This window comes from Physeter macrocephalus, chromosome 20 (assembly GCF_002837175.3).
Source record: "Physeter macrocephalus isolate SW-GA chromosome 20, ASM283717v5, whole genome shotgun sequence".
NCBI classification, from domain to species: domain Eukaryota; kingdom Metazoa; phylum Chordata; class Mammalia; order Artiodactyla; family Physeteridae; genus Physeter; species Physeter macrocephalus.
This window is the reverse complement of record NC_041233.1, coordinates 52744527-52770362: the sequence shown is the minus strand read 5'-3', so window position 1 is coordinate 52770362 and position 25836 is coordinate 52744527. Positions and strand designations below refer to the sequence as shown.

At 47.0% G+C, this 25836-nt stretch overlaps 1 protein-coding gene across 45 annotated transcripts in view; it reads left to right on the top strand.

The window, feature by feature from the left end:
• The window catches only part of SORBS1 (sorbin and SH3 domain containing 1), a 221161-nt gene that overhangs the window by 185699 nt on the left and 9626 nt on the right, over positions 1 to 25836 (top strand). For 30 of the 45 annotated variants that reach the window (XM_055081458.1, XM_055081454.1, XM_055081469.1 and 27 more), the window contains 7 exons: positions 2363 to 2530; positions 6469 to 6515; positions 10368 to 10482; positions 10625 to 10750; positions 12253 to 12447; positions 14069 to 14842; positions 25591 to 25650. In XM_055081458.1, the coding sequence (XP_054937433.1) occupies positions 2363 to 2530; positions 6469 to 6515; positions 10368 to 10482; positions 10625 to 10750; positions 12253 to 12447; positions 14069 to 14842; positions 25591 to 25650 (1485 nt within the window). Of the gene's footprint in view, positions 1 to 2362; positions 2531 to 6468; positions 6516 to 10367; positions 10483 to 10624; positions 10751 to 12252; positions 12448 to 14068; positions 14843 to 15557; positions 16148 to 25590; positions 25651 to 25836 lie in introns of those variants that run through there. The other 15 variants (XM_055081477.1, XM_055081483.1, XM_055081484.1 and 12 more) reach the window with 3 other exon arrangements.

Here is a 25836-nt window from a genome sequence, read left to right as displayed (position 1 = left end):
GCTGCTGTTGTGACGAAGTGTTATGACGAGGCGTGTTTTCTAGACTTCGCATTCCCGGAAGGAAGGGTCCTATAGCTTAAACAAGCTCTGATGAGTGTTTTCTTGCAATGAAGAGATGGAAGAATTGCTTTGAACCTGGTGGCAGCAAGGGAAGGTCTTCATGTGTATACAACTCTGTCCCATTCCCTGTAAAGTCTGAAGCCCTTTTTCTGCGTTGGGCTGTTTTGTTGAGTTGGTTTCAGAGCTTAGGGGGATTTTCCTTAAGGATTTAGGGTAAGGCTGACATTGAAGAGAGCTGGAGGGTAACAATCATTGCTGCCAGCTAGAGAGACAAAGAACAAATAAAACCACAGCTCTGCCCTTCTCCGGGCACAATACAGACAGTGCTCAGTAAGACATGTGCGCCTGTCTGTGAAAAGAAACAGGAGGAAGCATTTGATGGATGGAATTATTTGTGGTAACAAGGTGAAAAACTCACAACGGATGTCCATCTGGCCACAGAACAGACTCCTTTTTGTCACTGTCACTGAGATACAAGAGTCTACCTATCGAAGCCTGGCCTGCTATGATGAGGGAAGGTGACGTTCCATTTCAGGAGTATAAACCCCAGCATCCAACGCGGAAGGTTTTGTGATAGAATTCTTGCCTACCACGTGGGAAGCAGATTTTACTTTGCTGGTTTAGCAGTTCAGAGGGTGAGCAGCTTGTTTCTTGACTAATGCTGGCTCACAGATCCTTGGGTCTTTATCCCTGTTTCTTGGCTTATGTGTTTAAACTACGGGAATGATGGATTTGCTGAGGTCAGATTCACACACTGGGCAGGGAGCTCTGCTCCATTTGCATCTGTCCATTCCCATTGCTGCAGAAACAACTCACATGTCCCAGCTCAGGGAATGCCAGTCCTGGCATTTTTCCATGCAAGTGGCTTATTATTAACATTGATGATAATGGCATTTCAGAAAACAAGAGCCTGTCAGTCCTGGAAGGGACATTAGTGGTCATCTGGGCAATTCCCTTGTTTTATCCAGGAGTGGACTGCCACAGGGCAGTGGCTTGCCTCGGGCCACGTAGCCAGTTACCTTGTACCAGAGGCAGAGCTGGAAACCAGGGCTCTACTGTGCTTCACAAAGCACTTTCTCACGTCTTTTCTCATTTAATCTTTACCACAACTTACCTGAGCACTGGAAATCCTACAGCCATTTGACGAGTTATTGTTTTATTACTGGTAGACCCTGGAGAAGGATAGAAAAATGGGCCCACCGTCCTTTGGGGCTAGGTGTCACTTAAGGCATTTAATTACCTGCTGGGAGAAGACTGATGCTTTATTGAGAATGCTCAGAATGATCAGTTCTCATCAATGCTTTCCTGCAAAGAATATTAATCCCAGGAAGGTATGATTGGTATGGAGTAAGAAAACACATTAAAATTCTCTTCCATAGGGTCCTTTCGGTAGGCAATGAAGACATTTAGTTAAATGGAACGTTGTTTAATTATTTTAAAAGGCCTTTAAACATAGAAATAGATGACTATTTCCTTCATTTAGGAGAGAATATTTCTTCTAAACCCAGGTACCATTATTCTTAGTTTATCTCCTATATTTACAGTCTACCTCATTCCCTTAAACTCAGTTTCATTTCACCTAAGGAAGAAATAGTTAAGTAGGAAGTACAAGGTAAGTGATGCTTTCTGTCAGTCACATAAATAGCCTTTGGTGCATGTGCTGAGGCCTCCTAACAGTTGTACCCGGAGGAAGGGTTGGCTGGCCTAGGAGAAGGGGTGCCACGTTTTCTGAAATGGGTATCTCTACTCTCTTGAGCATAAAGTAGCAGGAATAGGAAGCACAAAGATGACCTGCTTGCCATAGAACCACACAGTAAAAGCCCACAGCAGTCTTAATAGCCTGATTTGAGCAGGAGGAATCAGCCAGCCCTGGTCCCGCTATGGGAACTCATCACTGCCTGAGCGAGGGAAGGATAGCACTTCCAGCCTCCCACCTTGCTCCATGCTCGTGAATGCCCCAGACGGACCCCCCGGATGCCCTGGCCTTGGCCGCCTTGTATCAGGAGGCAGGAGGCTTTTGGCTGAGCTGGGAGATAGTCTGCAGACAGCGTAACTGTACGGGACCCAGCATTCCCCGCGTCCCAATGCTCCCCCGGTTTCTCCCTGCAGCGCTGTCTCCTCCCTACACAGAGCGCACATGGGTGGGTACAGCGGGAAGCTTGCAGTTGCGGCCATAAAGCCCCTCCCACATCTGTTTCCTCCCTATTGACCCAGCACCTTTTTCCTTAGCTGTTTTTGTTAGCAGTTTTCCAATACCCTGGACCAGATGATTCACAGCCCATTTTATGCAATTTCATGGCAGAAACTTTTAGCGGACCAGAGACGACTTAAGCGTGAGCAAGAAGAAGCCGATATTGCAGCTCGACGCCACACGGGCGTCATTCCGACGCACCATCAATTTATCACTAATGAGCGCTTTGGGGACCTCCTCAATATAGACGATACAGCAAAAAGGAAATCTGGGTCAGAGGTCTGTTTTGGTCACCTCGATCTGCTGCTTGACCCAAAGCAATATTTGCCTTCCCTCGGCATTGCCCTCTGTAGGCCAAATTACCTCTCCAAACAGCATCTGTCATCCTGGCTTCCCTTAGGCTTGCTTTGGCTCTTCTCTGGCTGGTCGGTGGACATGATTCCCATTATGTCCTGTGCTCTGTATGTCCAAGCATGCCTGGCTGCGGGACCGGGATCTGCTGGCGCACAACCTGAATGCATGCCTTAGAGCATCGGCTGCCTTCATGAGTCTGGTCTTCTCCATCTGCATTTTATCATGAGACTGTGTTGCCTGTGCACTTTGCTTAGAAACCTATACCTTAGTTCATATGCATTAGTAGCTATGGTAAGGACAGTTACGAGGTTCTTCTTTGAAGAGATGGTTTAGTGAAACTTGTATTACATGCAATACTGCCACTTGGTATCCTACGACGATTTAATTGACTGAAATGTTCAGTAGAGCTGAAGCCTCACTGAGGAATTTTGAAAGCCAAACCGTTTTGCAGTCAGGGTAAGCCATGGAGGGTAAGAGCTCTCTGAGAGAGACTTCCTTTGTTGCCTTAATTTTGACATTGCTCAGCTGAAATTATGAAACAATATTATACAAGGAACAAAGAAGTACAAGCCTTTGAAGTGATTTTATCCAGGCCTTGGCCTCCTGCGTGAAGGTCAACACATTGAAATTCTTGTGCTGGCCAGATGCTGCATCTTGCACCAGCGTTTGTTTTGCCATGTGATCCTTAAGTAGCCCTGCTGAAGAGTAGCTCCTTTCAGGGAAGCCTATGTGTCTGGGGCTTGGGGAGGATTGGGAAAATGGGGCAGTGACATCAAAGTATATACAGTTGTATAATCGTTCAGTGTAATAGCCAATTAAATATTCATGTCTCTATCTTTTGAGTGACAGAGGCACCACTGGCTGTTCATCTAATGGTTTGGGTTTTGTTTTCTTTTTTAAAGAAACAGAAGGTGACTGTAACAGAGAGGGAAAAGGGGGAACCAGACTAGAAGAAGGAAAGCTGGGGAGGGGAAAGAGACTCTAAGGTGACAGAGAAAAATAAAATGTAATAAGGAGGAGGCAGAAATTAGCAGGAGTTACTCAGATGCAAGTGAAGGACAACCGCCAGCCCTCAGCATTCCAGCTCCTGAATACCATACCACCCTGTTCTGAAGGCTCTAGTGATGGGTTATCCTCATTCCCAGGCCTACCTGGTTGTGAGTGATGGAGAAGATGGGAACATGCAAAGGCACCCTAGGGCTGCCTACCCCACGTGTAGATAATATGTGCAAGTGAAATGCAACCAGGGCACAATAACCATGGACAGAGGCAGGCAAACTCTGCCTAACCTGCCTTGCCTCCCTTCTAGAGCAGAGGTTCTCAGACTTAAGTGTGTCACAATCCCCTAGACGCTTGTTAAAATACAGGTTGCTGCGCCCCATCCACCAAGTTTCTGATTCCGGGGCGGAGCCTGAGAATTTGCATTTCTGAGCAGTTCAGGGACCACATTTTGAGAATCACTGCCCTGGATGTCGACTGACAGACATGGGACAATACAGACCAATGAGTCCCAGGTGCACCAGGCTATGTAGATGTACTTCTGTACCATTCAGTAGAATTTGGATGACCACTCATTTGCCCAGGACCCTGTGAGGGGACAGAAACAGGACTCAGACTGTGCCCTTGGGAAGCTGGCAGTCTAGTGGAAGAGGCACCCTCGGAACAGTTACCTCTGTTGTTGTAAGTAACACAATGCCTTGGGAACCAGAGGAGGAAAAGATAGATTCGGCCTCAGGAAGATCAAGAAGGAGATGATGCTTTGTATAGGCAATATGGCTCATATAATATGTCTTAAGAGTTCAGTGGAATCAGTGTTTCTCAATCTTGAATAATGTATGGATTCCCTTTGATGAAAAAAAAATTTCACCAACCCAATTGGGGTGACCTAAGCCAATTTACAAATTAAATAGTAAACTGTACACCTATACAATTTTTATTTAATAATTGTAAATTTAATTGAGAACTGATTAGTATTCATGTCTCTATCTTTTGAGTGACAGAGGCACCACTGGCTATTCATCAAATGGTTGGGTTTTATTAATTTAATTGATGGTTGATATAATTTTGCCTGAACTCAGTTGCCGCTCAGAGTGTGAATATCGTGCTATTTTGGTATAAATTTTTTTAAAGTTCATACAGCTTTACAGCTGGCTGTCAACCAGCCCCCACCCACCCCCCACTTTTTAAAATTGGAATCACTGAAATTTTTGTGCTTAAAACGTTGGTCATTTGGCATTCTCTTGTGAACTTGTCGTTTATCATTAACTCCACATTTGTTCTTTTCTCACAACTGTTGAATTATGCTCTTTGGTCACAGGCAGGCATTGAAATCTGTGACATTGATTATAAGGTCATCATTCAGTTGACTTCTAATATGTATGGTAGATAGATGGAAACATCACATGAAAATGCAAAATTTAAAAAAAAATTCCTGTGGAGAATTCATGGCCTTAAAGAAGACCCCTAGAAGACCCCAGCCTGAGGAACCTGGAAATATGGGGCATTTCACTAAGGGATCAGGATCTAAAACTAAGCTTGATGAAGCTTCTAAAAACCATTTTTCTCCTCCTCACATAGAGTCTCCCATTTTTCCCCTCTGCTTTGTCCATGCCTTCTAATATTGAAGAGGAAGTATGTAATTTAATTTTATCACATTGTTTCCCTATACCAGAAAGTTATAGCAGTTGAAAAGGTTGGAGCTGCTCATGGCTGGGGCAGCATTATACTGGCAGCCGTAAACTGCTTTCTCTCATGATTTCTCCCCTCTGTCTTTCTTTTTTTAAAAAAAATTCCCCACTTTTAATGGTGGGGAAGAAAGATGTACAAATAAACATGGTAAGTAAAAGGGAACCTTTTGCTCTCTTTGTTGGAATTGGAGATGAAGAAATTCCAGACAGAGAAGGGGTGTCTAGACAAGGTGCAGCAAGTAGATTTGCCTGACTGGGACAGGAAAAGTGTCATAGGAGATAAAGGCAGTTAGGTATGAGTGGGGAGAAATGACCCAAAGGCCTTAACCCACCTCAGGAATTGAGAATTGATCTGAGGGACAGTTGAGAGACTGGGCCAACTTCAAAGCAAGGAGGAGATGTGATAGAGGTATTTGAGGAATGTTATTTGTGCTCCTGAGTGACAGTAGATTAGAGTGAAGAGAACTGAAGTCAAAGGAAGCTTTGTGCCTGTGGGAAATAGAGGTCAGACCTGAGTGGGGTTGTGGAAGGGACGGAGGGAGGGTTGGCGTGAGTTAATGACAGGCTCGATGAGAAGGTGGAGATGGGGGCTATTGATGACTTCCAGGCTTGGGGGGCCTAGGAGGAGAGGGCTACCTAACAAGAATGGAAGCCTTGAAGGAAGAGCATGAGCTCAGGGTTCGCTTTATCTGGCTTTCTGGATGATTTCACAGACCTTGAGAAATATGTGGAGTTGGAGGTGATGTGAGAAGTCATTCAGGGTTCATTTACTTGCAGGTCATAATTTAAGTCAGGCAAAGAGAACATGTTCCTCAAAGACTAAGGCAGTAGAGAAGGAATGTCTCAGGACTCCTGGCTGGGTTTTTTGTTGTTGTTGTTTTTTAAATAGTGGTGTCAGCCTTGGGGACCAGCATTTCAACTTTAGGACTTTTCTAACCATCTCTTCCCCAAATCTGCCCCTCCATAGGGAGATCCTCACACGTGGCATAGCTGATTGAACATCCATGTAGTCCTCTGCTAAGGTCAGACAAGTAGATTTCTGCCCAGATTTCGACACCAGAGTAAACTGGTTAGGGTGGATTTTTCTGCTTTGCTTTCCGGAAACTTGTAAAACGTGTGTCCTTTTCATTATACATAAATTGTGATTTTTAACTTGTCATTGTTTCCTGTGTTTAGATGAGACCTGCCAGAGCCAAGTTTGACTTTAAAGCTCAGACACTAAAGTAAGTGCCACCAGAGTCATATTCATTTATTTTAACTGCCTCTTTGAAACACAGAAGTTCACTCATAGAGAAGAGTGGGAGAAAACAACAACAATAAGAAACGGTAGTTTTTAGATTTTACTGTGTGCAAGCACCATTCAAAGTACTTTACATATGTTACCTCATTCAGCCCTCATTGGAACCCTGTGGGGTTGGTGCTATTGTTATTTCCCTTGTAGTAATGGGGGAACCAAGGTTCTGCAAGGTTAAGGAACTTGCCCAAGCTGGTCAGTGATGGAGTCCGGATTCAAATCCAAGTAGCCTGGTGTCGGAGCCTGGGCTCTCACCTCTGTGCTGCTCTGCTACCTCCTATGTAGGGACTCAGTTTGCTTCATTAAGTGGTGGCTTGATCCGACTTTCTCTACGGAAGGAACCAGAACCAGTCTCTAGGAAGATAACTTTGCCAGTTTTGCTGCAACATTCCAAGAGATTAAAGACTTATGTGAACCCACAGGAGACCAGCATTTCTCTAAGTATGTTCCTCAGAGTGCTGGCTCTCAAATAGCGTTCCGTCATAGAAATGAGTCTGGGAACCACTGCATCCGATGTCTGTACCTCCTGCCCCTACTTGAAGAGAGACTTTGCTGTTGACATATTAACGGCTCTCTAGAAATTTTTCAATAAAGAAACCTAATTAGCTGATTTAGCCAATGTTACCTAAAGTTAGATGACCAGAAAACCTTTCTATTTTCCGTAGAATGGAATTTGAGAAATGACTGGGTTCCTAGAGGAACTTGCTCACTTCATATCTAATTATGGATTAAAATGGCTGTGAGTTTTCGTTGGCAGCAGTGAATAGCAGCCATCCTGCTGTCCTGGTGATGAAAGGGGAAGGAAAGCCCTCCATCCTCGGACGCTGGGAAATGCTGTGTGGAGGCTGCTCAGCTCTGGTTCCAATCTCCTCCAACACAAAATGAGTGACTAGCCTACTGTTTCCAGAACCTAGGCACAAATCTGGTGTATTTGGCTTTGCTTGTTTACTCCAGTGCTTTTAGCTTGTCACCTAATGAGAGGTGGTGGCATAATGTGCTGGGTTGATTATGGGCTCTAGAGTCAGGAAGTCCTGGGTTTGAATCCCGACTGTGCCACTTATTGCCTCTGATCATGGGCAAATCACCAACCTCTCCACCTCACGTTTCCTCATCTGTAAAATGGGCATAAAAATGCCTCTCTTGCAGGGCGGCCAAGGTAATACTTGTAAGATATGTTGCATAGTGTAGCAAAAGTGTCCCCCTCCTTTTTTTAAACCAGAGACCTCTGGTTATTAAAAAAAAAAAAAAAAAAGTTAAGTAAATTAATTTTTTAGTTTAATCAAGAAGTACCTTTTCCTCTTTTTTCTTTGAAATGAGAAAGTTCCATGTAATCATTGAACGGTATTGTGATATTACATTTAGCTAGATTTCATTTAAAAATCCTCACAAATAGAACAGGTGAGAAGGCTAAGATAGACAGAACTCATCACCGTTTACCAGCGTTGCTCATGCTGGGCACGGGGCTCCTTCCTCCTGACCCAGTGCTTTCATTGTACCACGTTGCCTCCCAAGAAAAGTTAATAAAACGTTTTAAAGAGAAAACAAAAGACCCATAGACTTGAATATTTTAAACACCTCCAGTCACTGGGTTCTGTTTTCCTCCATAGTATGTAACTCAAAAAAGTGTTCTGTGGGAGCGCTCGTTTCAACCAAGTTAAACAGGTTTTCTGTCCCACAGGACTTTCTCCAAGCTTCCACTGTGCTGATGTACATGGCGACACTCCAGAAAAGATCTAAAGTACATCATATTATTGTTTCCCAAACCTTGTTACTACCAGACCTTGCCTTGTGCCTAAGTGACCCGCGAGTCACTTAGGGTGGCAGAGTTTGGAGCCTGCAGATCTCCAGCAGGGGTGGATATTCTGAGGGTTCTGCTCATCTGTGTGTCCATAGTTGGGAGTAAATGGAGGGGAGGATTCAGAACTCCCCCAGGGAGGGCTATGGCAAGAATTTGGCCAAAGACCTTCTTTCTTCCAGAGACAAATGCCCCAGATCCCCTTCACAGGACTTTTTAGGGTTAGAATCCTGCCTACCAGTGCAAGACCTACACAGGCTGCCTTGTTCTCTCATCCAGCACAGTGCTGACTTTGTGTGGTTTTCCAGATGTGCCCCTTTGTTTAGCCAGCATCCCTCACGTACCGTGGGACTTCCTGGCACACTGCAAAGCAGGCACACCCCCTCCAAATTGCAGTCAGAGTCCTGTCTTTCCATGCTGTTGGTTTGAGGCAAATGGAAAAGATCTAGGTCATTTTTTCTTTTTTTGGCTGCGTTGGGTCTTTGTTGCTGCGCGTGGGCTTTCTCTAGTTGCGGCGAGCGGGGGCTACTCTTCGTTGCGGTGTGCGGGCTTCTCCTTGCAGTGGCTTCTCTTGTTGCGGAGCACGGGCTCTAGGCATGCGGGCTTCAGTAGGTGTGGCACGAGGGCTCAGTAGTTGCGGCTTGCGGGTTCTAGAGTGCATTTTTTTGGCTGCGTTGGGTCTTTGTTGCTGCGCGTGGGCTTTCTCTAGTTGCGGCGAGCGGGGGCTACTCTTCGTTGCGGTGTGCGGGCTTCTCCTTGCAGTGGCTTCTCTTGTTGCGGAGCACGGGCTCTAGGCATGCGGGCTTCAGTAGGTGTGGCACGAGGGCTCAGTAGTTGCGGCTTGCGGGTTCTAGAGTGCAGGCTCAGTAGTTATGACACACGGGCTTAGTTGCTCCACGGCATGTGGGATCTTCCTGGACCAGGGCTCGAACCCGTGTCCCCTGCATCGGCAGGCAGATTCTTAACCACTGCGCCACCAGGGAAGCCCCATTTTTTTTTTTTTAATGCAAGAAAATTTCAAGGTACAGTTTTTGTGTTGCTTAAAATTTATCTTTCTCTCTCAGTTTTTAAAATGGAGTCCTGGTTAGCGGTTAACATATTATTGAGGCAAACAAAGGGATGTATATGGACAAGTGGAAAAGGGGCATGAAGAACATTTGAAGGAAAATCCACTTTTCTTCCCAAGATCCCTTTTCCATGTTGAAAAGCAAGTGAATTAACATTTACTGAGTGTTAACTGTGTAACAGGCACCATGCTAGGTGTTTTATTTGTAGTTTGTTGCTGAATTCTCCAACAACTCTGAGTTAGCTCCTATTTTCAGATAAAGAAAATTATCTCAGAGAGATTAAGTGTCTTGCCCAAGGTACCAGAGCTGGTAAATGGTATAACTGGGTTTTGAACCCAGATCTGCCGAACATCAGAGCGTTTCTACTGCATGATAATGGATGGATGGATGAATGGGTAATGAAATGAGTGGTGGATGGATGGCTAAACGGATAGAATGATAAAAGGATATCAGTATGTCACAAACAATTTGAGGGTAATTTAAACGTCATGGGTAATGAAGGCATGCATTTCTAGGGCATAGAAGAGGGTAGTGAAAGTATCTAGAAGGAAACATTTTTCATTCATGAACAGCAGCTAAGACTGCTGGGTGCATCACTGTGTGTTGCATGAATATTCTGAGCATAAGACAGCATTGACAAAAAATACATTGGGGAGACCACAACAAACTAATAAGGTGTCTGGGCACTTTCAAGTGGTTGTCAGTTTGAAAGTTAACCTTCATCCCACAAGACTGGAAAAATGCCAAATATGCTGCAGTTTCCTGAATAGTGGGGTTCTCGCATCCACATATGGAGCCGCCTCTTCCGTAACTTGTCCCCTTTGACCTCACTCGAAGTCTCCTTTTGCTAAAACAAGGAGCATCTTAATCTTACACACATTGGGACATCTGGTAAGATGCTGTGACCCTCTGTCCACAGGGAGCTTCCTCTGCAGAAGGGAGACGTCGTGTACATTTATAAGCAGATCGATCAGAACTGGTATGAAGGAGAGCACCACGGTCGGGTGGGGATCTTCCCCCGCACCTACATCGAGGTACTCTGGCTCTTTCTCTATCTAAGGAAAAGCCTGGTCGTGCCCAAAGCACAATTCATTTAACCTGTGTTTTGTTTCCTCCTTTCATTTCTCTGCTTTCTTCTCTTTTCCATTCTCCTTCGCCTCTTTTTTCCTTTCTCAGCTTCTTCCTCCTGCTGAGAAGGCTCAGCCCAAAAAGCTGGCACCAGTGCAGGTTCTGGAATATGGCGAAGCTATCGCCAAGTTTAACTTTAATGGTGATACCCAAGTGGAGATGTCCTTCAGAAAGGTAAGCTGCCCTCTCATCCCACACCAGGGGGCCCCGCTGGGTGGCGCTGTCATCGTGGGGATGGGGCACTGCAGCGGTGGCCATTGTGGTGAGGCTGTCGTGCCCCCAAGCTCCGTGCCCCATCAAGGATTGCACAGAGGGCAGTTGGAGGATTTCTGCGATGAAGTATTAAAAAAACAAGCCCTACATTGAGTTCACTAATGAAAGGTCCATGATTTCCGGAATCACAGGCCTACCTCTTTTATAAACCGCATTCAGTGTTTATCGAGCACCTAGTAACGTGAGAAGTGCTGTGTTTGTAAGTAGGCGGTACAACATTAATGTGGAGAAAAGGAAGTCCAGGAGAAGTCTGAGAAACTTTGAAGCCAAGAGTCATAGGTTATCAGCTGTGTGGCTTTGGGGGAGTTAAATAATTGTTCAGAGCTGTGATTTTTCATATGTAAAATGAAGATAAATGGCCCTCTTCCAGAGCTGCTGTGAGAGGATTTAATGAAACAGCCTCAGTGAAGCCCCCGGTGTGACACGTGGCATCTAGTTGGGGCTCACTGAGCAGGATATGACAGTGTTATCATTGCCTTCAAGGCACTCATGCTTATTTTGAACACAGTTAAGCTGTGCAGAGACACTGTCCTTCCCACGAATTCAGACGCTCTCTTTACATGCCAAAATTCTCTACTGGCTGAAGGTATTATTAAAGTTACTAATTTTACTGAGGATTGAGGGAAGTGAGCTTATGCCTTGGGAAAAAAATGAGCCAGCTTATAGAAAAGAGAAACACTGGAAGCAACCTAATTGCCCTACATCAGGAGACCAATAATTAAACCATTATATGTATGTACAATAGAACATCCTGCAGTGGGCCATTAAGCTGTGCACTGCCAGGAAAAATGTAGAATTATATTTCTTGATAAATAAGGAGGTTCACTGTATGTTATTGAGTATAAAAAAGCAAGTTGGAAAGGGGAATAGAGTGCATATTCGGTTTTCATAAGAAAAAAGTATGTGCAAGTCTAATTCACATGGAATTATCTACACCACAATATTAACAATGGTTACCCCCAAGTGATAATATTATGGTAATGATTATTTTCTGCCTCATGTTTATGTTTTAATTTTTCTGTAATAATACAGGAAAAAATAAAATTACATAAAAAAAGAAAAAGAACCCCAAAAACCTTTACCTTAGAGAAGAAGATTGTATATCTGTCTGTTTTGCATTAGATGAGTCAAAAATACTACGTTTGCCTGTTAGCTTGCGAGAATGAGTCTGACCTTCTCCTTTACCAAAATATGTAAAGACCAAGCTTAACAGCCTCCAGGTATCTCTTCTGCTGTTAACATCTCCATCCCAGTGATAACAAATTCCATCCAGGTCTAGCAAAGAGGGTTTTTCTGAACAAAGAATGTAATAAATAATGCAGGAGAGCACAAGGTACAGGCAGGGGCCTCAGACGTGCCAAGGCCTGCGAGGACAAGGACCCTTGCCTTTCTGTGTCTTGCAGGGCGAGAGGATCACGCTGCTTCGACAGGTGGACGAGAACTGGTACGAAGGGAGGATCCCAGGGACATCCCGGCAAGGCATCTTCCCCATCACCTATGTGGACGTGATCAAACGGCCGTTGGTGAAGAACCCCGTGGATTACATCGACCTGCCTTTCTCCTCCTCCCCAAGTCGTAGTGCCACTGCAAGCCCTCAGGTACTTCAGCTTCTCGCCGCTGGTTTTCACACTCAGCACGACAAACCTCAGTGCTAATAGCACACAGCCCCCTCTGGGGTGGTACTGCAACACTGTGATTAAGAACCATCTGCAGCAGTGCAGAGTATACACACCAGGGTTTGTTTTCATGTGTACAAATGGCATTTTTCAAGAACTTGGTGGGAGAGATATTATCTTGGAGAAAAGGAAGGGCTTAAGGTGATTGCTCTGGGGATAAGATGATTAGGGAGAGAGAAATAAGCGCCATTATCAGTTGGTCCAAAACTCTGTTCTGGGAGTATCCCTTCCTGGGGGAAGCTGGTTGTCTGGATACCACCACTGTCCCATACATACCATGGCCAGTATGGTTCTCTTAGTCATCTTACTGGTCAAGATTGGCCTGTAGAAGACAAAGATTGAAAGAGAATTTCATGTGCTCATCCTCAGACCCATAGACTGGATTCAGAGTATTCTTTGCAATCAAGAACCGGGCGGGAAAAGGGACTTACAGTGTCTCTGTCTATACTGGGCTGAAAAGAAGTAGATTTATAGGCGTCATAAGATCTTTGCTTCCCTGAACATTAATTGTGAACAAACTTGTTTTAAAATATAAATTATCCCAAACCCATCCCCACTTTCCCAAAGCCAAGAAAAAAATCAGACCTTGGTTTCAGGAGAGACACAGTGGGGTGACTTCTTGTGAAACAGACTGACCAGAAGTGGTAAGTTACAGGGAGTATGGCCAGAGAAATGAGAGCAGGACCTGGGGACCCTTGGATGGTGCCTCTTTTCTCTCATCTTCTAATCATTTCCTCCTCTCCCACCTGCCATTGCTGACCCCAGGAGATGGTTCTTGGCAGAAAGCATGAGACGGGCTGACCCAGGGCTTCCTGCACAGCGAGATCCAGATCCTATGATCTCTCGAGGAGAAGGGTGTGAGCCAGGCGCAGGGCATCCTGCTTCGTCATAGCATGGGGAACTCAACTAGATTTTTCGCTTGACTGTAGCCAAGCACAATTATAAAACAAGATGACTGTGCTACTCATACTCCTCTCTGGAAGGCTCTCTGCTGAGCCCCCCCTAGAGAGAATAAAAGCCCAAGAAGGGTCAGAGCAATGGCAGGCCTTTTTAAACTTTTTTTATTGAAGCCTAGTTGACATACAGTATTATATTAGTGTCAGGTATACAGCACAGTGGTTCAACCAGGCCACCTTTTTCTCCTCATGGCTCTGGGTCAAGGCTGCATTGGCAGAGGCAGTGGGGTGGGGTGAGGTGGGGAGCTTCCAGCGTGTCCCTTTACGAGTCTGATTCTGCAGACCAGCCGGCACCATCTGTTCCCGCCCTGATGAGACCCTTTCTCCCATCTCCGTACCGCGTGCTTCTCCATCCTCCCCCCGCCTGCACACACCCGCGCATCCACACGCATGCACCCACATCCCAGTTTCTCTCCCAACCTAAGCAGGTGATTTCCTTTTTGGACACCAGAGTGTCCTGCTCTGCCTCTCCATTTCACCCTTCTCCATATATTCTTTGTGATTATTTTCCTCTTTTCTTCTCTGTGCTGACAGTTGTGCCTTTTGCTTCTTTCTTTTGTTTTCCTCTCTCTCCTTTTCTTTTGAAGTTTCCCGGTCACAGCAAGCTCATCACGCCAGCCCCCTCATCTCTGCCCCACGCCCACCGAGCCCTGTCCCCTGAGATGCACGCTGTCACCTCTGAGTGGATCTCGCTGACCGTAGGAGTCCCGAGCAGGCGGCCTCTGGCCCTGACCCCACCCTTGCCTCCTCTGCCAGAGGCTTCTGTCTATAGCCCTGAACCCCTGGCCTTGTGGGCGAGGCCCAGCTCCTCCCTCACCCTCAGCCTCCCCCGTTCTGGCTGGTCGGCCCGGGCCACCCCACGCTCAGCAGTCTCCCTGCTGGCCCTGCCTCCCCCGCACAAAGCCTGCTCCCTGGCGCCCGGTGCCCAGACCTCCCTCCACGCCAGCGGAGATGGTGGTACCCACGTGCCACCTCCAGGGGTCCTCGAGGATAGCTTCTCCCAGCCGAGGCTTGGGCGCTCAGACAGGGTCATCTCGGAGCTTAGCGACGCCTTTAGCAGCCAGGGTGAGCGGCAGCCGTGGCGAGAAGGAAGTGGAGCACGTGAGAGGAAAGCAGACAGGGAGGCAGGTGAGAGATGCCCGGGTGGACCCGCCATCTCTAAGAAGAGCTGCCTGAGACCGTCAGACGTGGTCAGGTGTCTGAGCACCGAACAGAGACCCACAGAGCTCCACACCCCAGAGGAGAGCCGGCCCCGCAAGCCCCGGGGTAGCCCTTTCCCGGGAAGGGAGGCTGAGCCCTCAGAGCTGCAGAGAGGTGGCGAGCCGGCCGAGAGGAAGGCCGCTCGGACTGCCGCGAGCGAGGTAGGCCTGCAGCATGACCACGTGTGCCCGGGTGTCTTGGCCGGCAGGGTGGGCTCACCCCTGGCCGCGTGGACGCCCGTGAGAGCTGTTTGCTTTCCTGGGAACAAAAATATGACCCAGGAGGGAACGGAGGGGTCTTCCGTTAAGGTGTCAGGGCTGGGACAGTGGAGGCAAGGGACAGTCTGTATTCTGGCCTCTCAAGGTGATTCAGAAGCGACCCCCACGTTGGGTACCTCCTGGGCTGGTGCAAAAGCCCACGAGAAGGAAGGCCTTCCTCCCGGCCCAGTCGTGCCTGGGAGATGATCCTCGGTCGGCCCCAACACAGCTGAGAACACCAGGCTTTGGTTTGGCTCCGTGTGATTTGGTTTTGTGTGCGACACGCTTCGTTTCCGTTAACCCATGGTGCTCTGCCTGCCAGCGCTCAGCCCCGTCAGGGCTTCGTCCTGTCTCGTGTTTGTGTGGGAGCTGACTTGTTCGCTGCAGAGCAAGTGCGTTTTGGTTCTGGGGGGAGTGGCCCAGTGCTGGGCTCCTTGAATGGCAGGCCAGGTTTTTAGGTGACTGTCCCATTTTCTCTCCGGGTCAGCTATCAGGATTTGGGGGTTTGGACCAGGGCGGCCCTAGGATGTTTTGAGGGCTGAAAATTTGGGGGCAGGGGGAGATGAACTTGGCAGTTAGATCACGGTTCTAATTTTGGCTATGTTGTTTACTACCCCAGAAGTCAAAGATCTTGGTAGCTTCTCTGAAGCAGCCGGGTTTGAATGCCTGCTCACCTCTACTGTCCAGTGACTTGGGAGTGAGTTACTTCCCCTCTCTGAGCTTCTGTTTCCTCATCCATAAAATGGAGATTGACACCTACCTCACAGTCTGGTTGAGAGGATTCCACGAAGTGATGCATGTAAAGTGCTAAGCACAGGGGCTGGGAACGGAACATGTCAGCACTTTACAAATGGAAGCTATCCTCTTTGGGTGATGGAGAGCTGCTTCTGGAACTGAGAACATTCTAGAATGTTTTTCGAACCAGATAGAATTCGTGAAGATGTCTCCAAATCATTTATTATCTACTGTGCACAATGCCCATGATAGACTCTGCTTGATCCTCAGACCTGCAATCCCAGTTTCCCTTAAAAGTGTCATTTACTCATTCAACAAATAATTGATTCAAGGCCTGTAGACACCAGCCTCTGGGCAGGATACAGGGGTTATCTCATCCCTGCCCTTGAGGAGCCTTATGTTTCAGTGAGACTGGAGGACACAGCAGTAGAGTTGTGATTGGAGGCTGCAGGAGTCCAGCGGCCTAAAGCACAGGTGAGGGCAGACCTGCAGCCCCAGCCTGTGGCGGGGAGTGGGGCATCATTGCTGCGGAGAAGGACAGTGTGGGATAATGATAAGTAATCGAGCTTAGCCTCCTCACTGGTTTTCTCCCATGCAAAGTAGGAGTGGAACTCGTCTCTCCCTCGCAGGGCAGTGTAAGGATTAAATGAGGTGGGTGTGGTGCCTGGCATGTGGGAAGGCTCCCTAAAGTGAATAGTGTGGGCCTGAGGAAAGAGAATACCCGGGGAGGGGAGGGTTTTACCTGGCCCGGGAGCAGGTGCTCCTGGAAGGGGTGTTCTGTGAGGAAAGAAGGGTGTGTCCAGTCAAGGAAAGAATAGTTCGCTGGGGGAGAGGGGGTGAAGTGGCTGGTTGAAAAGAAGTGAATGTCTCAACACAGGAACAATTCTGTAAATGTTCTAAGTCAGCGCGTGGGGCCTGGAGGCCTCGTTATGGTGAGCAGTGAGTCACCGCGGCCTGACGCCAGGACCCAGTGTGCACAGGAAGTGCGCATGGCGCTCGGGTGAGATTAGGGGTACGCGCTTCCCGCTTCCTAACAAGGAGAGGAGGGGGCTGGCAACACAGAAAGCCAGGCTTGTTGGAAACTGATTTTCCTTTCTTGGTGGGCTTCCAGACCCCAAGTGCACCACTTCCTGTCCCCTCCCTTCCTCCTGCTCTCCCAGCACAAGCCCCTTCTCCACGGCACCGGTCTCGCTCCCTGTTGAGAGCTGGGGGTTGTGTGAAAAGGGCTCCTGCCCACACACTCCCTCCCAAGCCCCTTCACCTTCCCCTCCTGGCACTGGGGGCAGGATGGCAACCGGGGAAATGAGGTCCTGCATAAGAAGCTTTCTGCCTCCTGAGGGCCTCTTTGGATGACAGAGCTAAAGATGGGAAGGGCTTGCATGACAGGTATTCTCTGGCGATCCAGTCACAAGATGTGATCTCAGGCTGTGTCACTTATTTGAATAAATGCATTTCAGACCAGTTTGTGTTATCAGGAAAATTGCCAGCCACTCTTGTCCTTGCTGTGCGGTGCTAAACCAGCAGTTCAATTTTGTTATCACTGTTGGGAAGCTAGGTTGAGTATCTGACCCATAAGTCGAGGGAATTTAACCTGAGAGCATGAAAAGACATTGGGAAATGTTATGACCATTGCCTCTTCCATTCAAGCATCTAGGATGTTCCAGGCACTGTGCTAAGTGCTGCAAGAGGCACAGAGGTCGTCAGGGGCTCCCCTTTGCTCTCAGGAAGGTCTCTCCTCCTTCGTGGCTTAGGAAGGCCCCATGTGATCTGGCCCGACAGCAAGCCAGCCTCACCTTCCAAAGCCTCCCCTGCTTTGTATGTCTGGGAAATTCCCACCTGTCCTTCACTTTTCCACTTAGATGTTACTCCTTCCAGGAAGCCTTTCCTGACAACTTTTCCCTCCCCCTGCAAGACTAGATTAAGTGCTGGACTTTGTGTTTTCACAGCCCCCTGCACCTGACCTAAGGGGGCATTTATCAGCTCTATTGTATTTGTCCCTTTGTTTGTCTGTCACCATTAGAGCATTAGGGACCTTCTAGAACCCCTGTGGTACGGAAGGCACTCAATGAATATTTTTTGAGTGAAAGAAAGAATACAGTATGACTGACCCCAACTAAAGGAGTGTATGAGCTCCACTGGGGGAATAAGACATGTTCACAATTATAACGCAGACAGGGAAGGAGGGTCACAAACAGTTCGCTCTGAGAGTTCGAGATGGGAAGAAATAATAAGCAGCAGGAAGAGGAAGATGGAAAGACTTTAAGAGAAAAGCGGCTTTTGATCTGGGGCTTAAAGAACTGGGAGTTTTATGATAGGTGAACAGCAGGAGGGCGGCGTTCAAGGCAAGCAAATAGCCCAGCCAAGCCCCAGGGGTAGGCACGTGAAAGGAGGGAGGGGAGTTGTGGGTTCCTGGTCTCGCTGGCTGACGCTTCCGCAGGTGGCTAGGAGGGGCTGGGAGCAGAGCTTGGAGGGCCGATTGGTGCCTCGTGTGCATACTGATCAGCACCTTCTCACAATGTGTCTGGTCATCTTCCTCGAGTCCTGTGACCCTTGCTAATTGCTCATCAGCGTATTCCCTAACTGGCGTTAGTCCCTGCTTTGCTGCTTTCCTTCTCCTGAGTCACCTGTCCAGCCCATCCCGCTGGCCCCATCTCTGCAGCTGTGCGAGCACTTCATTGTGAAAGAGTTTGACTTTTCACTCCTTTGTAGACTCCCAAACTGATGTGACATTGGGTTGCTTGCTCGTGTTTTTAGGTGGCTGTTCTCTGAACAGCAGAAAGGGGTGAATGAGAGGTAGGGAGCGTTTAGGGGAAGCCAGGATCGTTGGGAAGAGTGCTGCACTGAAGGCCAGGATTCCTGGGCTCTAGCTCCCGCTGTGTCATGAGCCTGCTGTGTGTCTTCGGGTGAATCACTTCCCTTCTCTGGCAGCTTCCTCATCCATAAACAAAAGATTCAGACAAAGATAACTTCCTGTTAGCTTTGATACTCTATGACTAGCTAAAAATCCTGTGAATTTCAGTTACAAGGAGAGAAAAAGAACAAATACAGAATTTTAAGGAGGGGGTTTATGACAGACCTGTGGACTTTCACAACAGAAAAATAAAAGCTTTCCCTTTTGTTTTCTGAGGGACAACTTAACCAACTGGACAAAGACATACGCACAGACACATTCAAACTGCCCAAGAGTTCAGAATTATCAACTAAGTTCTTGGATCTTGTTGCGTGTAAATTTTGGCCAAGAAGGTTTAGGACAATTGGTCAAGAAAGTGAAGGGGAATATCATGTTGGAAATCTCCACCATTAGCATCAAATATTTTCTGAGCTTTCCCCAAGATAGAAGCACTGTTTGCAGAATGGCATCCAGACTCGGTTGTTAAGAGCTCCTACAATGGAGTGAGAGATCCTCACAGAATTTCTGAATTTAAAAGAATCTTTAAATATCATCTACTCCAGTGACTCATAATCTTTTCTGGATCACAGACCTTTGAGAATCTGAGGTTAGCCGAGGACTCTAGGCCAGTTGTTTGGGAAAGAGGGTGGCACACACACAATTTTGCATAAAGTTTTAGGAGATTCACACCTGAATCATTCTGAGAGCTCCCTAGGAGTCCCCCCCACCCCGCCCAGGTTACGAACCCCCAGTCTATTCTACTTTTACAATGACAACACTGAGGCCTGAGAAAAGTGACAAAACCTGTGTGATGTCAGTTTGGGTCCTAAAGAGGAGAAAGCCAATCAAACGGTAAAATCTGAGGGCATCACGTTTAAATAAAAGTATTCAGGAAAGCTCTGTGTCTTCAAAGCATCTGAGAAGCACAAGAACAAACTACAGCCTTAGAGAAAGGAGAGGAGAGAGGGAAAGACAACAGGAAGATGTGCTTCGGTGAACTCAGAGGGAACATCCCTTACTGCATGGAAACTAGGTTAGTTCCCAGAAAGGTGAGAACAAAGGCATAGGCCCTCTTTGAGCATGGAAATCAGAAGTAGAAGGGAAAGCATGTGATGCAACTTACAAGAACAAAAAGAAAATTAAAAATGTTAAAATACCCACCTAATAAGGGGAAACATTTTCCTTTGAGTCACTCAGAAGGGAAATCTCTAAATACATACAGAGGGTGTTCAACAGTGTACAGGATGGAGAGACATTGGCTGCAGTTCTTAGAAAAATGATCAGCAGGTATGCACTCAACACCTAAGGTGCAGGGAACTAAGACCTGCAGTTGCAGTGTCCACCCCTACAAAGGTGTTAGGAGAAATGGAGGATCGCAGTAGAAGCGCTCATGCCAGCTGCAGAGTACGGGGCGACTTAAGGTGGTCTCCTGATGGGCACCTCCCTCACAGCTATTCTGACGTCTCCCCTCGGGCAGAGCACAGCCCGGCAGATCAGGGTGTGTTGGGAGGGCAGGGAACTTGGAGTCAGAGAGAATGGGATTCAAGTCCTGGCGCTTCAATTCCCAACTCTGACATGTTGGGACTTAGTTTTGTGAGATGAGGTAAATATTGATTGCCTTATTGAGTTGTTGTGAGGATTAAATGAGGTTTCCTGGAGATGAATGCACCTAGCACTGAGCAAGTAGCTGGGACTCGATAAATACTTGCTGACAGGGAAAAGGAACAAAAGTCGTTTATTTTATCCTTCTTACTCCATTCCACCTAAGAGAGGAAGATGGGGTTGGGGGAGAGAAGAAAGTAGAAGGTGGAAGAATTATTTTACTTTGGTAAAATCCAGAATTTAGAACATTTAGAATTTGCACTCTGTAAATCATTGCTTCTCGTTATTCTCTCTTACCTCTCGAGTACAAAGGCATCCTCTTGGAAAGCTTTTGGTTCCTTCATACTTGGATACATATTTGCCATCACTCGACTGATTGTTTTGGGAAAGAAACATACCCCACCACAGACTATGAGAAGGCTGAGCATGTAAGTTTAGTGCTGTCATCAGATTCACATTGCAACAACCCCGATGTGTTGTCTGTGGACTGATCTGCAAGGAGATTGAGTCTAGGTGGTAAGCAGTTGAACTAATTGGTGGTAATTAGTTTTATATGTAAGCTGGGATCTTTTTCTTAATAAATGCAGGAGGAAAACTCAGTGGAGTCAGACTGTTCTGCAGGACCTGCGGAGGTTTCCTAGAGCTGAAAGCCAGGAGCCTAAATCTTTCAGGTCTTCTAACTCCTCTGGAAGAGTTTGCCTGTGGTCTTCCAGGAGCTGCACCTCTCCCTCCACCATCCGGGCAGCTCCTCGCCTCCCACAGTGCCAGAAGTGAGCTCTCCATCCACCCGGAGGCGACAGTCAAAGCTGCCCTCCACCCCATCTCCACTGGGCAGTGAGTGGAGTGCTGGCCCGCTTAAGCCAGGTCAGCCTTGCCCAGCCCTGGTTCTCAATTCATAGGACGAGCACAGTCTAATTACTACATTAGAACTTTAGACCCAAAAAAGATGTTTATGTAAATCATGCCCAAGCCTCTTATTTTCCTAAGAACTTGAAATCCAAAGAAGTTAAGCATTTTGCTCAAAAATCAATAAATTACTGTGAGCCCCTGTCCTGGAACCCAGTTTCGTCCCTCCCAGTCCAGTGTCCCCTGGGAGGCCAGTATGGGTCACCAGAGAGGTGAGGTCTGAGGAGAGGAGATTCGGGGTGTGTGATGACCAGAGGTACGCCACCTCTGAGAGACCCACGCAGGTTAGGAGAGCAGAGACTCGTGCCGCTTCTAGAGGGGCTCGGGGCCACGTGGAGGTGGAGTCCTCTGCCCTGTCCACATCTCCAGGACTTCCTGATGGCCTCTAGCCTGTGGACGTTTTATTTTGAGCTTCAAGGCTTTGGCACACGCCCAGAGCTGGAAGAGAATGCTTAGTAACTCATAGGAGCACCAGGTGTTTTTTGTGGATCCAGAGGGATTAACAGCCCCAGGGATGCAGGGTCAGATTTCTGAGGGACCGCTGTGAACTGAAGGTAGAAAGGCAGCAGGGCCACAGAGCAAGGACACATGAAGGGCTGCTTACTCGGAAGGATGAAACAAAAGCTCCAGGCCAAGAGGGCCACTTGTGTTTCTGTGTGCAAATATGGAAGAAAAGCTGTTTCTGGATCAGCAACTATCACCTGCTTACTGTTGATCCGGGAGGGCAGTGCAGTGGGGCGGGGCTGGGGGTGCTGGTGGCTGTTTTTCTAAACATGTGAAAAACTGGAATGTACTTCCAAGAGTCTGAAATGTACTTAGCATGAGATAATAGTCCCTTTATCCCCAGCCCTGGTGGAGGTCCTGGTTAGAACTTTGTCCACTTTTAGGCTTAAAGAAGGGTGTACACTAAGACCCGGGAGGGTTTAGCAGCATCACGGGCCAGCAGAAATATAACGTGAGTCACGCATGTAATTTAAAATTTTCTGGTGGTAAAATGGAGTAAGTGAAATTAATTTTAGTAGTATATTTGATTTAACCAAACATATCTAAAATAGTATCATTTTAATATATAATCAGGATAATTGTTGAGCTATTTTACATTTTATACTAAGTTTGGGAAATAACTTTGTAAAAAATAATTTCGTAAAAAGTGTAAATAATTTTACACTTATGGCACAGTTCATACTGGCCCCATCTCAAGTGTTGAGTGGATACATGTGGCTACTGGCTACCCTATTGGATAGCATAAGTTCAGAGGAAGAGATATATAAAGCTGTATATGGTTAGAAAGTGGGACCAGGGAAAGAAAAAACATACACCCAGAGGGAAAAAATGTCTGAAGGCAAACAGCCTTCAAAGTGAAGGGCGAGTCCCTGTAATGGATATCAGTGATTTCCATCTCCACCGAAGGTCCACATGCTGTACCCACCTCCACTCCACCCACCCCACCCCCCCAAAAAAAACTGGTTTACATTTCCGCTCTATGAGATGTTTGGCTTAAATCTAAGGAATGCATTTCAAAGAGGGAGAAACTGAATCTGACCTAACAGGATAAATATTTTTCTTGCCTTCTTCATTTATTCCACAGACGTTAAGTAAGCAACCAGCTGACCTCTCAGGGATGAGTTGAGTTTGTACTAGATGTTAAGTTTGTCTAGATGTGAAGGCTGCGGTGATGATCATCCTCTGGTTTGCATATGACCTGAGTCCAAGGAGGGTATTAGCTGGGTCAGGATCCCTTTTCAGAACTGTGGATCCTTGAGTTAATGATTGGATGATATCCATTACTGCACACTGGACCTTTTACACAAAGAAAAGTATTCAAGAAAAGTTACAGTGCCTGTTTTCAGAAGAGGCAGAAGCTGGGTGTTGCTATCATCCTTACCCAGTTACCCCATCACGAGCCAAGAGGGAGGTGGTGTATGGAGACTAGAACCTGAGGGGTTCAGTACTCAGTGGCTTTGCCACCTTGTGAAAATCTTCAGAATTCCATGAGCCTTAAAATTTCCTTACCTGCCTCCCCAAGTCAAAGGGTGAGTATAAAAGTCATGTGAGGTAAGGGACCTATATGTGCTTTGAAAGCGACTTTAAAAAAAAGATGCTTTACAAAAGAAAGGGACAGTGGGAACTCCCTGGTGGTCCAGTGGTTAAGATGCGGAGCTCCCAACGCAGGGGGCACGGGTTTGATCCCTGGTCGGGGAACTAGGATACTGCATGCCGCACGGCTCAGCCAACAACAACAACAAAAAAAGGATAGTAAAATATCAGGTGGTTCTTAATGTAGCTGATTCACCAGACCTCTTTTAAATTTAAGTGTGAAATATTTGCTAGATGACTGATTCCAGTCACTCCTTTAGGATTAAAGTTGATTTGAAAGATGCTGTGGGGCTTCGGTAAACTGGAGGTCATGTCAATAAATTGTCTGCATCCTCTCTTTGTACTGCACTTGACCTGAGGTTGTTAGGCCACCAGCTGGAGTTTGGAAATATTTTGTCTGAGAACTTTTATTTTCATGAGGTGAGCCAGACCCACCAGTCTTGGCACACTGTAGCTAAAGGATCTCAGTATTGGATAACTGAGGTGCTCTTCAGCCTTGCTCCCCAGAGTTGGTCTGTGGACCCGCAGCATGGGCACCACCAAATAGAAATGAACAGTCTTAGGATGCATCCCAGATGTGTCAGATGAGAATCTGCATTTTAACAGGATCCCAGGTGGATCTGACATACATTCGCGTTTGAGCAGGAGTGCTCTACAATATCCCATCCAGCAATAGTCAACACAGCCTCAGCTTGAACAGCTGCTGGGACTGACAACTCCCTTCCCCTCGAGGCAGTCCCTTCTATTGGACCGCTCTCACGTTTAGAAAGTTTTACCTTCTATCAAGTCAAAATCTGCCTGTAGGTATCACCCACTCAGTGCTGCCACATAGAAGCCCATAGAGTAGATGCTTGGGAGTGTCATCATTTTCCTTTGTTATGCAGAAGCCTTGATGCAGAGGCTGGATGGGCAGTGAGTGGGGCCACACAAGGTCAGCTCCCAGTCACCTGGCAAAGGCCCACGGGTCCTGAGACGTCTTCTAAAGAGCAGAACCCTTGCAGTTCTGTCTCTTCTCCCCGAGTCCAAGGGCACTGGTTTGAGAGATTGCAGTTTGGAGAATTTGAAAAGGTTTTCCAAAAGGACGAGAGTATAGAAGTGATGGCTGGGATAAAAGCTGGTCCTGCAGGGCGTGCTAATGGATGAGAAGGGATGGTGTGGTGGGGAGCTGTGTGACATTGGGGAATGCACTAAACCCCTCTGAGCATCCGCTTCCTGGGCTTTAAAAGAAAACGGGATGATAAACCCTGTCCTGCCTGTCTCCAGGGTTGCTGTGGGACTCATTGAAAATAATGTCAGTGAGCACACTTAATAATGTGGGAAATGGTCCGAGGATGAAAGAGAAGGTCCAGCAGGACAGTAGGTGAATCCAGGAGGCAGGTCTACCACTAACTTGCTGGGTGACCTCAGGGGAGGCCCTCACCCTCTCTGGGCCTTCCTGTGAAACAAGTGGGTCGCACACTAAAGATCTGAGTGCTCTTCTAGAAGGCCCTGGAGTTGCTGTGACTCACTATTATTGCACGTTACCTGGAGGGTTTCTCCAAGGATGGCTCTTCAAATATTCATTTAGGGAGACTTCTTAGAGCTTGGATTTGAATCCTCTCTGGGATAAATAATTCCAGACATTCTTCCAGTGAAGGCCTGGCCTGTGCTAGAGGATCCTTACTTAAAAGACAGGTCTGCTTGGCCATGATTGCACCTTATTTCCATGTCAGCATGTGGGGCCTAAGCTGGTGAGTGAAGAGTGATGGTTTCATTTCTACCACTGTGTCAGGGCACACCATCCTGTTTCTGGAAGCAAGCTCTGCCCCATGAGATATCAGAACTCATCGATCGCATACTTAGCTGGAGTGTATCATGTGCAGGTTTTTCCTGGGGAACAGTCTCACCTGATACGTCACATGTTACCTAGGAGTTTTTCAAAAGTGTTGCTCTTTTTATACGCACGGGAAAATGGCATACATACCTGATACTTTTATGAGCCTGCTCTGCCAGAGGAGGTTCCCAGTCAAAATAAGTGGAACAGGCTTTTGGTACAGCAGCCCTTCCATAGACGCTTGCCAGCTGAGAGCAAGGGGACCAACGTGCGTGGTTACAGAGGGACATAACTGTTCCTTAAGGGAGCCCTTCTGTGTCCCTTCCCTGCCAATCTGGGGGCCCTGTGTTGTTCATTGTCACCTCACTGCAGCCATGTTCCCAGCTGCTCATTTCATTGCCTGTATCCTTGCTTCTAACTCTGTACCTTGCATTTTCTCCTCTGCACCCACCGTGTTGTCTTGGAAACTCGGTGGCCATAGGCCACGAGTATCCGGTGTCATTGAATGTGATGGTGTGGTTTGTGTATTTGCTCACACTTTTATTTTGAACCCTTTCCAATGTGACATCTGCTAAAATGTCTCCCTTATAATTTGCTTGGTGATCACAGCCTTCTCATCATTCATTGAGAGCAGGACCTGATCTCACAGAATCTGAAAAGAGCTATGTGGTAAGATGCCTGTTGAATAAGACTGTAGCTTTTCTAAAGAGAATTCTTACTGATTTGTAGAGTCTAGACTGGAGTAATGCCTGGTTAACTCACAGAGCCATTATTTACAAGAATTATATGGCTGTTGTAGTAGAGAGAGATGTTAGGCCACCCTCTCCTCTCCCCTCAAAAAAAAAAAGCAGAGGA